This window comes from Symphodus melops, assembly GCF_947650265.1.
Source record: "Symphodus melops genome assembly, chromosome: 8".
Classification (NCBI taxonomy): domain Eukaryota; kingdom Metazoa; phylum Chordata; class Actinopteri; order Labriformes; family Labridae; genus Symphodus; species Symphodus melops.
Window position 1 is genome coordinate 16,824,927 of NC_136698.1, and position 14,546 is coordinate 16,839,472.

Sequence of the window (14,546 nt, forward strand, 5' to 3'; positions counted from 1 at the left end):
GACCCAGATTCTGCCAGAAATGACTGAGAGTTCGTTTTAGTTTTAATTGCGATGATAAAAGAACATCCCACAAGACGACTTCACTCACTTTGGCAGCAGCAGTTTACTTTGGCAGTGCAACACAAGTGGAACACAGCTGAAGGAAACCTTGATTGAATTTCAGGAATAAACATTTTCTAAGAATAACTTGATTTTACAGTAATGAGTTTCATCCCTCAAATGCAAGATTACAGAACGTCTCAAAGGCCAGAAGTCTGATATTGTTTATGAAAGATAAGCCTTTTTCAAATTTCAATAATGCCAACATCAAAGTCTTTGCACATGCGAAGCATATTTGCATGTGCACTTAATAACAAACATATTTTGAAGGCAATAAGGTCTCATGCTCATTTAATTTCATTTCCATTGGGACATCATTTTGTGTAAGGATAATCACACTAGACAAACATTTCCTGTATTATAAATCACAAAGGACAAAACAGTGCTGCATTTAAAACTCTCAGCAGCAGATAACCCCGCTCTGGTGTAAAAAATAAACAAAAGAATCACAGTAGGGTCATGACTGTGAACAGGTTACTGTCAGCTTTTGGCTTTTATGAGCTTCAGTGCTGTATATTTGCACTTCAGCCTTAAAAATACTTCCCAGGCCAAAAGAAGCTTTGGCAACCAAGGTATGCACCTCAACAATACACAAGGGTCTGTTTACAGTCCAGAAGGCCCCTCTATACCCCCCCCCCCCAAAAGTCTGCACCACAGCAGTCTTGTAGCACAGCCCAGAGCTCACTAAACTTAGTATTATTCCCCCTGCTGCATCTTAAGATGGTATTTCAATCTTTAACTTGTTGAGCCGGAAATATGAGCCAGTAAACCACAACAGAGGGGAAAGTGTCAGCTTTGGTTTTTGTGACACGCTGAGTTGATCTGACAGTATGGTTTGATGTTTTGTTCTTTCTTTTCCTTTCTGTTCCTCAGCAAAGTGACATGAACTCTTTCCTATGGAGGGTGAAGCGTCCGTCTCCTCATCCACCTTCTTACTTATTCGGTACCATCCACGTGCCCTACACCCGAGTCTGGGACTTCATCCCCGATCAGTCTAAGCGAGCTTTCCACAACAGCCGCAACATTTTCTTCGAACTTGACCTGACCGACCCTCTGACCATCTCCAAGCTGACCAGCTGCCAGTTGCTCCCCCATGGGGAGAACCTACAGACACTGTTACCTCGAGACCTGTACCGCCGCCTCAAACGCCACCTTGATTACGTGAAACACATGATGCCCTACTGGATGACCCCGGACCAGCGAGGACGCGGCCTGTACGCTGACTACCTGTTCAATGCCATCGCAGGGAACTGGGAGAGAAAAAGGCCTGTGTGGGTGATGCTGATGGTGAACTCGTTGACTGAGTGGGACGTAAGATCCAGGGGGACTCCTGTGTTGGATCTGTTTTTGGCTCAAGAGGCTGAGAGGATGGGGAAGACGACGGGGGCTGTGGAGCGGGTGGAGGAGCAATGCCACCCTCTGAATGGTCTGAACTTCTCTCAGGTAAGAGGACTCAGTACTTTTGTTTCTGTCCTCTTTGGATTTGATTCCCTGAATGTATACTGTTGGATAGATTGGACAAGGAAGCCAAACATAAAGGAGGTAGGAGGACATGTACAATTGTATGCCGTGGCTCATTCTGATGGTACAAAAGTGCCTCATAAGACCAGCAGGTTGAGTTCTAAAGCCTTTGGAAAGGTTGAGTGTGTGCACAGCTTGTTGGTGTTGCACATGCTCTGAGCAAAACGGTCAGAGAATGTGGGAGAGGAAAATATGAGGAGGAAAAAAAGTGATTAAAACCTTTCTTTTGGAGACAGCTTTACGGTTATGGATGTCCATCCACCTCACTAAACAAACATGCTCAACAGCTGAATCTGCACAGAGGGTGTCAGGCTGAGCACGGCACATGCAGAATAGATTAGAGAAGGTGAGAAGAGTGCACAGTTTTCGCTTTCATTACTACAGACTGTCTGGCGGTTTTGCAAACTTGGACGTAAATGGTCAATTGGAACAAGAACAAAATAGGTTAATCATCTGACCTGATGAAAAAAAACATGGGGAAAATCTTTAATTTAATAAATCCTTTATTTATTGTTTGACGAACAAGAACATATGGTAACAATCAATTTCGACTATTAGTAAGTTGGAGGTAATCTAAGCTTAAGATCCTTTTTTTCCCTCCACATATCTATGATCAGCTTTGACAGCATGAGGAGGAGGCTCTTTTCATATTGATGTTCTGATCAAACCTTTGATTTACAGTAAGAAGGAAAAACATCTCAGTATGTGTACTCATGCACTCAACCCAACACATGTGCCGTGCATGCATGGTACGCCAAACATGAAGGCGTATAACAAAAAATGCAAGACTCCATACATCCACACTGGTGGTGTAGTGCAATAAAATCTTTTGAGGGACTAAGCTTCCATGTGACATGTCGGAGGGGCTAATTTGAGAGGCTGTGGGCTCCCAGCCTCTCCTCTTTCATCAGCACCTCCTAACTACGCTGTCAAAGTCGCACTGCATGCCCTGCACATGCCTGAGAGCTTTACTACCCCTAGAAATAAGCTCAGCTAGGCCCACTGTGCTACTCAGCAACAAAGAAATGGGCCACTAATGCCATCGAGAGCTTTGCATTTGTGTAGTGTGTAATATCCTTTAGATGTGTTCACTTATCATCTTCGTTCCTCGTATGTCTTCTTAATCTATAAAGCAGTCTCACTTAGACTGTCCGTAATCTGTATTTAGTGTGGCGAGCTTGGCAGTTGCCCCTAAAAGCAACACTGTTTAAAGTTACATCCTGAAAGGGTTTAGTAGTAGAGAGGTATCCAACTTTGAAGCAAAGTGCTTATATCGCCGAAGAACTCCTATTCCACTTTTAAAGTCATAAGCTATTGTCCTTTAGTGAAAAGAACAGGCAGAGAAAAGAACAGGCAGGATGCACTGAATTTACAAGCGATTGTAACCGTTTTACGAGACAGGTGTTCAAATTCAGTTAACAGTTTTACTGCCATGAAAAGTCAGTCAAAATGGGACCATGGATAACTTAAATCTCACCCCGTCAGAGTACAAGAATCTTTGGACATTTAATCTTCCAACCCCCTCGTTCCATCTGTTTGAGAAGAATTCAGAGCTGAACTAAAACTGACATGGAAACTATTATTCTCAATTATCATAATTTGTGATTTAATCTGAGCACAATGGTTGATTGATTCCCTTTACGCTTGACTGTAAACTGGATGAGGTCAGAAGAAGGGAAAGTGAAAGACTCGAAGACAAAATGTGTGGGTGGGAATCAGAAGAATAAGACACAGAGAGGCAGAGATCCTGATTTGAGGAAGTAGAAAAAGTGTAAAGGCAACATTGGGGTTGAAAATGCAGGGCGACTGATGTGCGTCATTTCACCGCTAACGTTAATCTGAAACATGAGCAAAGCTTAGAGAGCAAGATCTGTGTTGGGAAAATTTCCAAACCCTGACGGCCCAACATAATATTTGTTCCCAATAAAATCAGTTGCTTACAATATCCTGTAACATTGACCTCAAAGTAAAGGCTCAAAATCACAGGTGATTCATCATGTGTCGCACTTCTAGGTTTTTTAAAACCACCTGGTCCCAGTTGTGCCACTGCAGATGGTAGACGTCCTGCCCAGAGGCACTAGTTCGGGTTTACAGGTTGACAGGAAGTAGTTTGTTTTTGGATGGAAAATGGTAAAGTTGATCACACTCTTTCGGATAGAGAAGGCAAAACAGAGGCAGCGCAATCAATCAACAATCAATGTTGTCGTAGCAGAACTGTGTCCATCTGAGACCATTCATGAAATAAAGGCAGCTCGTGGTGCATGGCTCTTCTCTAGTCCTTTGGAGGCCGATGTAAGTTGACAGCAGGGCGGGCTGGCCAAGATCGAAGTCTTTGTGAGATTTGGATAGAGAAAGTAATGTCTGTTAACATCCAGCAAGTTGCAGCCAAAGCTCCAGGATTTGACTCCTACAGGTTACTCCTCCACACTGTGTCCCTTAAGATTGGATCAATGAACTTTACGACTTGTCAGGAATGTACTCTATCAACTGCTTTTGTTGATGCAGAATCAGAAATCAGAAACAGAAATACTTTATTAATCCCAGGGGAAATTCGTTTGTTCCAGTTGCTCCAGTTAATTACAAGCTGAAAAATCTAAAGATGTAAGGAGTTTTTCACATCTACTAACAGTTGCATCACATGCATCACTGTAGCTCAAGAGCCCCGTTTCCACACAGCAGTCCAGTACCAATCGGTACAGTTTGATTCGGTAAAGCCTGATCCCGTTTGCGTTTTCACAGCCACCCGTGCCCTATATGGTTGGTGGCATGTAAGTCGGATGCCGATAGCCACATCAGCTACGTAATAGCATCACATGATAGCAGTTAACAGCTAACCGCTAACTAATAGTTTTAACAAAGGAGAAAAACGTGACACAAACAAAACCAACGCTGGAAGACATCCAGCAGTTCATCTACTCTCTCACTGACATGTGAGTCTATATTACAAAACTCAATCAAGCTTTATTTCAGTGATGGCTGTGTGCCGCGAGGAGAAATAATCACACGTAAACAATCAGCAGTGTATTTAAACACGGCGGGGTCGTGTTTACCGTTGTAAAATGGGAAGTGACAATTCTTTTGACCAATCAACAGACTGCTGCGTTTAGCTCCATCTATTAGGGTCGGCTTGATATTCTTGGCACCCCAACGGAAGGATCTCAAAAAGTAGGATGGTACGGGTCGGTTATTTTGGAATCTTTCCCGGCTTTAGTCTATGGAAACATCGCAAAACATGTGCCATAATGAGACGAACCGAACCGGACCGCTCGGTGGAAACGGGGCTAAAGTATCGATGTTAGTGCAGCTTAAGGTTGTCAACATTTTTGATACTTCAATACTTTGTATGCAGAATGTTCAAAAAGATGCAATCTGTGTTATTTTAATGATTATTATTACCAACAGTATAGAAGCTTAAAAAAGTCAGATCTTAAGTTACATTTTAAACCAAGGCGACCACAAGTAAAAGAGACAGTTTGAAAGAGCTATTGGGTGAGAAGGACTTTTATTTCTGTTGCTGCGCTAACTAAACATGTTTCAATGTTGTTTAATTTTAATTAATATATGTAAACATGTTGTCCAACTCTAGTTCAGCTAGATACATAATGTTATTGGTTTTAAGATGGGGTGCAAAAACGATGTCGAGCAACGCTGCTTTTGGGAGGTTGCTCCAGTCTGTGGGCCTCTCTCAATCCCACCAAATAAACACTTATATTTATTTTCCCTGGGTCACATTGCAGCCAAGGCCACTGGCCCATGTTGGAGAGAAATTGCATCATATAGGTGGCGCCTGTCTCCTGAGCAGGGGTCAGGGGTCACATCATGAGGTGTTGGTGGAGTAGGGGAGCAGCAGAGCGGTAAGGAGACTGGCAGTCTGTGGGAGTCAGTCTGGGCACTGCTGAGCAGGCAAGCAGCGCCCCATCTGATAGAGGAGCAGGTCCAACCCCTAAGCAGAAGTTTCCATCAGCTCAGGGTATTTTGTGCTATGACATGTTTTTAAACTGCATGTGTGTGTGTGTGTGTGTGTGTGTGTGTGTGTGTGTGTGTGTGTGTGTGTGTGTGTGTGTGTGTGTGTGTGTGTGTGTGTTAAAGAGAACAACGAGAGAAAGAGAGAGAAGTAGCCAAATGGCAGTGCAGTGTTGTCATCTCAGGTCTAAAGAGGGGAGCTGATAAACATTTTAAGCGATGGGACGGTGGTAGGTGACAGAATCTGGTTTCCTCTCAGCAGGAGGGAGCTCTGTTTACTGCCTCAGTGACAACCTGACATGTCTATTTTAATCAGCTGACTCCCTGTAACATCCATCTGCTGGAGGAGACGTCAGGTGGAGGCTCTCAGTTGTGCTGACTCCTTAGCTTCAATGTTGTGGTCACAGCAGGGAACTTTAAGTCCTGCAGATGTGAGCAAAGTAGCACAATGGTGTACTTATTCAAAGTAAAATAATAAGAACTGTATTGACAGTTAAAGTTTACAAAATGTGTATTTAAAAAAATGTATACAGAAAAGTGCTGGGACAGCAACCACAGAATTTACAAACAGTGGTCATGAAGAGAAACTCTTGTCTGTCTGGGCCAGAGATATTCCCTTTAACTGTGTTAAGACCCACATAGCCAATGCTTCCCAACATTCAATGTTACCCTTCAACACATTACATAAGATTTGTATTTCCTTTGGTATTCAAATTCAGATTTGACTTCGTAAACGCATATGGCCCTAGGATACAAATCAGTGCTTCAAAAACAATAAAAGTAAAATACTGCACACATGGACAAGGAGGAATGTTTCTCTCTTTGCAGACTCAGAGGTTTTTGGCTGTGCATGTCATTGATTTGATGAGCATTTATGGTAAGCGGTGAATCAAATATCATGAGCCCAGGGTAGTGAATGTCTCCTTAAGGCTGGGTGAGGGTTGCTATGAGTAACAGCAGTACTGAAATCAAAATAAGATTCTTATGCGTCGTATCAAATCATGCTGAATACTTTGCTTTGTGTTCTTTGGACCGGGTTCACCTAAACAGGACATCTTTAAAGCAAGGAATTAACATCCAACCTTGCCCATATCCAAATATTTACATTCCCTGTCGGGTGTGTAAGTTTGGGTTTGAAACGATGTGTTGGCCGCAGTTTGGCTGATGGAAAAAGCAATTCTTTGTCTGCACTCTGCTCTTCTTTACTCCGACCTCCTCACTTCTTTTGAATATCTGCTAACTCCTTCTCACTGACACGTCCTAAAGCTCTGACTGTCCCACTGCTAACCCGTTGCTCATCTGCTCACACAAACATGAGCATCAACACACACACCAAGTGGAAAAAGAGGAGGAGAAGGGGAGGAGTAGATCACCTTTAAAGTGAGGTGGCGACGTGTATCCCCTCTTTAAGCGTGACATGTGAGGTTGTTTCACATCTAAGCTATAATTACCTGTGCAAATATGTGGAAAACTGCAAGGCAACACGTATCAGGGTTGATCATCTGGTGCTGTCGGCAGGCAGACGGCAGTCCCACTGTTGCACTAATGACTTAATAGGTCCCCTTAATGACCAAATAGCCTGCTGCCATCCAGAAGCACTTAGGCAATTATGAGCAGGCCAGAAAACTGCAGGCTGACAGCGATATGGAGGGAGGCATGGTGAAAAAAGGGCACTGTGCACCTGACAACTGAATAAATCAAAATTTCAGAATATTTCCTATTTTGTGAAGAAAAAAAGGTATCAGAAAAAAAAACATTACGGCTGTGATTGCGTTTGAAAGCAGAGAGCAAACAGGAGCTGACAGGAACCTGGAGCAGTGTTGCTACGAGAAATGTTCCACTTAAACAAAGTGAAACTATTTAAAAGTGTTTTTAACTGGAAAACTTGAGTCAACATTACATTCATGATAAGTCTCTAGAGTAAGTCATTCAGCCAAATTGGTAAGTTTTTCTGTTGAAATAGAAGTAAAATCAACGAACCAATCATTTTGTGTTGTTATAGCCCCAAGTTATCATTAAACCGGACAAAGAGAACCTAGACAATAATGTTGTTATATTACCGAATATGTCGATAGACCCAAGAGAATTCTACAGAATGAATGGACATACATCCATACATCTTATTTACTATGTTTTATTGTGATAATAAGTTTTTGTTTGGTTTCTAGAGGTCTCCATGTTTTCATCCCGTATCCTTAGAGTTGCAAAAATAAAATGGGCTTTACTTCCCACATTAATGTGGGCGATGGCAGCATTGCATGTCTGATCTGTAACTGTTACTAACATATTGTTTTGTTTTTCTTGATGATCATAAAGTGATCTATTATCACAAGACAAACAGCTTTGTATCTTGAGATAATGATGAAACACGAATCCATTGTAATAGTAAAACCAACTTTGTTATCCAGAGATAACAAGAAATTGAGTGGAGATCTAGGAAAATAGTTCTCAAAATCCACAGATAAGGAAAAACGTTCCTTTAACAAACAGAAAACTTAAGAATAGCCAGACTCAACAGCCACCTGCATTCACTGACGGACATGTGGCTTCAAAACAAATGCACTGAGTTTAGCCTATTTTCAATTAATTTAGCTGTTTTAATGTAAACATTGTCATACAATTTTAAATATTGTAAGAACTGCACATTTTCAAGTTGCTCCTCTATAAAACAATTGCTCTGTCTTTAGGTCACAATCCTGTTCCGCTCCAAGTTCAGTGCCTCAGAGACCTGAGCTAATGACTCCACCACATTGTCACTGACCTGAGTGTGACTGAGGTAGTAAGTAAAGTGTGTCGGGTCAGAGTGCTCTTCCATACTTTGTTGTACAATGTGCCAAATCCTTCTCTACTTCCTTCGCCCACGTTCTCCCTGTGGTGGAGAAAATGAACGTTTCTTTCTACTTCAATTGTTATGGTTTCAAATCACACTGCGGATCTATCGTCACTCTGCAGTAATCTTCCTTTCAAATAAGGACCAAAGCTGCTCTGTGCACGCCTACACAAGCATTCACACACACTTAAATTGTACTGTTTCTGTATAATTATTTTGTCATCCAAATAGTGGAAATTGCTGCAAACCAAACAGTGTTTTCCTGCAGGCAAATAATCTCAAAGACACACACATTATATTTCTACATGACACGTTTGCTCATCACAACAAGGGAAAAAGTGGTAAATTATGTAGAGCTGGAGGTTCTTGTCTTTGGGAAGGGCAGGTAGTTTCCAGGCAGGCTGAGGTTAATCTCAGGTTGTCTGGGCCAGAGGCTGATTGATCACAGACAGGAATGTGACGGACTGATTTCCTCAGAGACCCTCTCGGCCCTCTGGAATGTTGTTGTCTTTTGGGATATCATAGTTTTATAACCTTTGTTTAACCAGGTTAGCCCCTCTGTAACCAAGGATTATTGTATGGATAGGCCATCTGATGTGGTGCTGCTAAGGGTCAAGCTTTTCTCTTCCTGTTCTCATTTAAATCAAATTCTTCCCTGGTGTGTTTTATCTCATTTTAAGTATGGAATAAGGCTGAAATGTTTCACAGCAGTCTTTATGTTGTATATACATAGAAAGGACATATTTTGAGGATATGTGTAATTATTATGTCAAGTATTTGGATTTACATTTTTGTTGAGGTGGCCTCATGCAATATCTTCCTACTGATTCCAAAAGATTAAAGAGCAAAACATGTGATTATTAAATTTGCTCTGAAAAAGACATTTATACATTTTAGTTTTAAGCCCATATATTGGCTGGACAATACCATTTATCATCCCCATCACCCTTTTCACTCACCATATTGCCAAATGAAAACTACTAGTTGAAAATGAGGCAAGTCAAAGCTAAGCATACATTTGCTGAAATCAATGAAGCAAACACTACCTTAGAAGAAAAGTCAGAATTATTCTCCTTCTTAACATGCATTGCTGTGGTGGTCTTTGAGATTGTGGACATTCCTCTTTCTAAGGAGTGCTGTGGGAACAACTTTATCCACAGATATTGACTTAACAATTGCAGCCACTAAGGAACACAATGTAAAACACAGCCATAAAAACACTGTTTATTATTGCTTAATATATAGGCAGTATAAATTTAAACCGAAATAGTATACGTGAGGTCATAATTTCTGAAAGATGCAATATAAAGCCAGGCGCCAAACTGGAAATGCTAAATTTAACTTCCAGCTAATTGATTGCATTTTTTGACAATGAAGGTTGCCCTTAGGTGCTCACAGATATTAAGATCAAAAGAGTGGAACCTGAAAGGCAACCAGACGATTCGCCATGTCAGTGTTGCTCGGAATGAGTGAACATGGAAAAAACGATTGCCACTACACCATGGCATGTGATTTTCCATGTCAGACGCTCTGTGGTCTGAGATGAACTCAGTCCCAGTCCCAGCTGCCTGTGACCTCAGCCACACATACTAACACACCTCTCACACACCAGCGGCCAACATTCATATAGGTGCGAGACCAACTGTGTGCATATGTGTGTTGTGAAAGCTCGGCTTGTCGAAGATTAGGTAGCATTAGCGGGGCACTCTCACTGAACTTGCTTTTAATGTGAGCCTCGAGTCCTCTGTGCCCCCTCTGCCCTGTCCCCGTTTTACACAACCCAGAGGAGCACTTCAGCTCTGCTTACAACCAGCTTCTGCACCTCTTACCTTCCTGTGCCCCTCCTCTCCAATGACCTACGTGTTAATGCTTATTTTCACTTTCACATCTTTTACCTGGAAAAGCCTTCAAGAAAATAAGGATGTGTCACTTTTTACGTTTGTTTATCCAGTTGGACTTGCAAGGAATATGTATGTAATTTTTTGGGCAATATAGTGTGATGCATTTTCACATTTGGATCTGCCCAATTTTAAATCCTAGTATAATCTTGTTGACTTTGAAATGAAATCATTTATGATTAGACCACTAATCATTGTGTAGCATGAGTCAAGATCATTTTACCTCTAACTCTGCAAATAGTTGGGAATTTGACAAATATAAGCAATGACTGTTATTTAAGTGCTCTGTACTCCCATCATCCGAATTCCCAGCATCATAAAGGCTTCAACCAGTAACATAATTAAATGTCAGTAAAATATAAGCCTCAAGACTCAAGTTTGGAACAGGTGGGCTTGTGTTAAATTATTCCTAGTCACTGAAAGGAAGCAGTGAAATTCTTACTTGGCCTTGTAAAGTAATGATTTCATGCTTGCTCAAAAATAAAGCTAGCTTAACTTAGAAACAGCTTTTTTGTGTGTCATTAACTGAGTGCAAGACAGGGCCCTAAAGCTGGTCCCAAACTCTCTAAGCAAAGTGAGAACTGCAGGTTGGAGCTCTTGAAGCAAGGCTCCACTCGTAAACTTTATTAGGGAGCGCATAAATCCTGTTAGTCGTCCTATCTCCCCCCCTTCCATGCAACTGGGAGTGGGGACAGCCGTTACACACTTCTCCATCTAAAACTCCCTCTCAGTTGAACAAGCAGAGAGACAGAAAGGCCAGAAGTAACAAAGGACAAAATACAGTAGGGCTATGGATGAGTTGGTAAACATAAGAAAATGAAAAATATCAAAGACAGGCAGGAAAGCAAGAGGCAGGGAAATAGAGACTAGCTCCCGTGCCTTTACAAAGGCTTTGGGCAAAGATGTTTCGGTACAAGCACATACTTTTGCAGGGATAGATTACTGTAGAGATAAGTAAATGCACAAACGTAAAACTTTGCAGGTCAAACAGTTCGGGGCCCCATTCTGAAAAAATGTTAGTACGTCAAGGCTTTCATCCCCCCGTCTTAGGCCTGTTCTCTGTCCCAGTACTCTTTATACCAGTCTGCGTGGTCATCTATCTCTGATGATATAAACGTATCTATCCTATCTATCCAGAAACACATCATTTTGTCCCTCCAGAAACATGAAATGTGACTATCACAACAATTAAAGCAATACATAGTATTCCATGAATGTTTTGTACTTAATTATTATTATTATTATCATTATTTTTTTTTTTTCACATTTGTTTGGCATGGAAATGACGTGAAAAGGCAACTCACTATTCAGCACGTGAATGCTATCCCAGTTGCTCACAGTAGATGTATATTTTCTTACACCCAAAAAAGCAGCAATCACCAAAACCTGCATTTTCAGAAAAGCTGGTGACGTCTTGGAGTGCTTGATTCCCAGTTATTTAGCCGCTGTTAAAGCCAGTCTCAGTTATTCTGGCTTTAAATGAGCAAGTACTGACATTTCAAAACTGATCCCAAACCAGCAGCTGCCTTATGTGACCGTAGCCCAAATGGAAATCTTTCAGCCTTGATCTATAAATATGTTTTGAACCCAGTGTGCCCACATCAGCTCAAGGGATTTCAAACATTTGCACATTCAGGCCTCTGTTTCACCTTTCAAATTAAGAGTTCCCAGAGCTTTCTCTGAGCTGGATTGACTGAGGGAGCCGGTTGCCTTCGACCTTGCCCTCGAGATGACCCCATCCCTTTGGCTGAAGCCCCAGTAACCCTCTCTTAACCCCCCTCACTAACCCGAACTGCGAGTGAGCATGACTGTCTCCATTTCTAGATTCAACAAGTTTTTGCAAATTTGGTTTAACCATATAAAAGGTTTGGTATTAAGGTTTTATTTTCAAACTTTAAGATGTGTTTGATATATTTTAAGACAGAGATGGAAATTACAGTACTCTAATGTCACAATAATTTACTGAACTATTTGGCAAAGTTTCCAGAATCTTATGTGAAATAACTTTGTGTCTCCTTTCCATCTGGCATGTAAAATGGCTTAAAAAAAAAAAATCATGATAAAATTGGCTGCCCTTCAGTTGACGTGTGACCTGGTCAATCCTTTCCACGAGAGCAAGGACGAAAAGAAAAAAATATATATATATAAAAAGGGATTATGAGAAAGAGAATTTGATGAACAGAGACAAAGGAATTGTAGAGAAGCAGAATAAACCCCACAGCACAGGTGAGAAGGGAAAGTCAGGAAGGGAAAATTAAACTGCTCATTTTGGTGGTACTGGAAAAGAGAATCAAAACAATAACACAGGAAACCTCTTACTTTCTGCACTCAACAGTTTCCTCTGCGCCAAAATAAAAAAGACAACAATAACAAAAAATCAAGTATGCTGCTGTGAAGCTTCTCTCTCTTCTGCTCTTTTGGTTTTCTGAGTTTTTCCCCTCCTGCTTGCTCTCATCACGGCCAATTTCACCTGTCAGTCATCAGCACAGTTTTTCCATCACAGTTCTTCTACCTTTCCCAAGGCATACACTTTGTTGGCGTCCACTGGAACAGTTTAAACATAATATCAAACATATGGCAGAGTTTATGGAATGTAAATGAGATGAGAAATCAAATTTACTCAGAGAGTTGCAGCGGGACTGTGGTCTCTGAGGGGTGCCGATGTTTAGGGAGTCTAAATGATGGGCAGCTGTAATTACAGCCACAAACTGAGTGGGGGGGATGAGGTTGAGGGGGGGGGGGGATGAGTGAGAGAGCCAGGAGAAGAAGGAGAATGGGGCAGAAGGTCCAGGGTGGAAGAGGGTGAGTTAGGGAGAAGTTAAGAAACAGTCTCTCACTGCGTGGCTTCGTGCTCATTTTTCTTCCTTGTTCTTGCGGGTGTGCATCATGTGACGATGTGTAATTGGCCTGTGGTCACACCAGAGTTGTGCAAACAGATTAGCGGGGAAACATGTCAGCCTGAGGGACTACCAAGGCTGAAAGTGTGTGTTGTTTGAATCACAGATGTGGGATTTTGTTGGAAACAGATTGATGGAGTTATACCTGAATTCATTGAGAACAGATGGGGTCATTGACATCGTCACAGAAAAGTTTGTTGTCGTGGGTATGTGGGGAATGTTTAAAGCTCAATTCTATAAATGCAGTTAGACTGATTTCCAATGCTTCAGTTGTGGTGCTCAAATAAAAATGCTTAAATGCTTGATTAAATAGGTTCATGTATTACAAACATGCAGTGGACACTCAAAGACACAAATCCTGGTTTCACCAAAAAACTGTATTGCACCACTTTACACAATGAAAAGATGTTCAACGTGTGATCAACCATGTCTTAACAAATGTATAACAAAGGTTAATTGACTGCTTTTCTGGTTTTCTGATGTCTAAATGGCTTTTCCAGGACACTTCAACATGTGGACTGCAGAAGCGGGGGATCAAAGCATAAATGATTTGATTAACTGACCAAAAGTCACTATCCAAGATAGCTAGCTTTTACAGCTTACATATACACACAGAAAAAGTTACACCTTTATTATGCCATTAGAGGTAGCCTTACAGTTCTACATTCGTAGTCTGTAAAAATACAAAGTTTTAGGCTAAAGCTTGCCACCAATGAGCTTAGCTTAGCAAGAAGACAAGATATCATGAAAGCACCCTTGATCAGTTTTAAGTTTAAGATATCCACTAATAAGCACATTGAAGGAATACAGATATCTATTAAAAAAAAAAAATCATCCCGGGGAAGAGTGTAAGAAGACAACGTTGGACTATTTCTTATCAGGAAGATATGTCTTCAAGCATTAAATATTACTAAGATGTTAATTGGTTGACTTGCAGGGTTAAGGTTTCCCCCTTCCTGCAGGTCTTATTTGCCATTACAAACCCACAGGCATGAGAGAGGCAAACTTGCCATCTGCCACACAGTAAGAATGTAAGTAAGTCGTTTTTCTATCCAAAATGTCAAACTGTCCTTTCCAAGATCCTTTGTTTACCCTGAGAACTTTTCAGGGTGTTCAGGGAAACTTCCTTGTTAAAATGTAATTATAAGCCCTTAGCTCAAGTACACTAGTGTTTAAAGCTAAAGTTGACTCTGGAAACAGACAGACATGAGTTTAACTTGGCGGGAGAAAGAAGTGTTTAAGTAGACAAAGTTATTGCTTTCTGATGCCCCTGTTAGCTCTGTGCCAGACCACCTGCCTTTGGTAAGTAAAACCATCCCATAATACTGTATACCACCG

The 14,546-nt window shown here is 41.3% G+C and overlaps 1 protein-coding gene across 1 annotated transcript in view; it reads left to right on the forward strand.

Moving 5' to 3' along the window:
- Positions 1–14,546, forward strand: part of trabd2b (TraB domain containing 2B) — a 62,787-nt gene that overhangs the window by 2,144 nt on the left and 46,097 nt on the right. Inside the window, exon 2 of the mRNA XM_079351002.1 lies at positions 973–1,542. Coding sequence (XP_079207128.1) covers positions 973–1,542 — 570 coding nt within the window. The remainder of the gene's footprint in view (positions 1–972; positions 1,543–14,546) is intronic.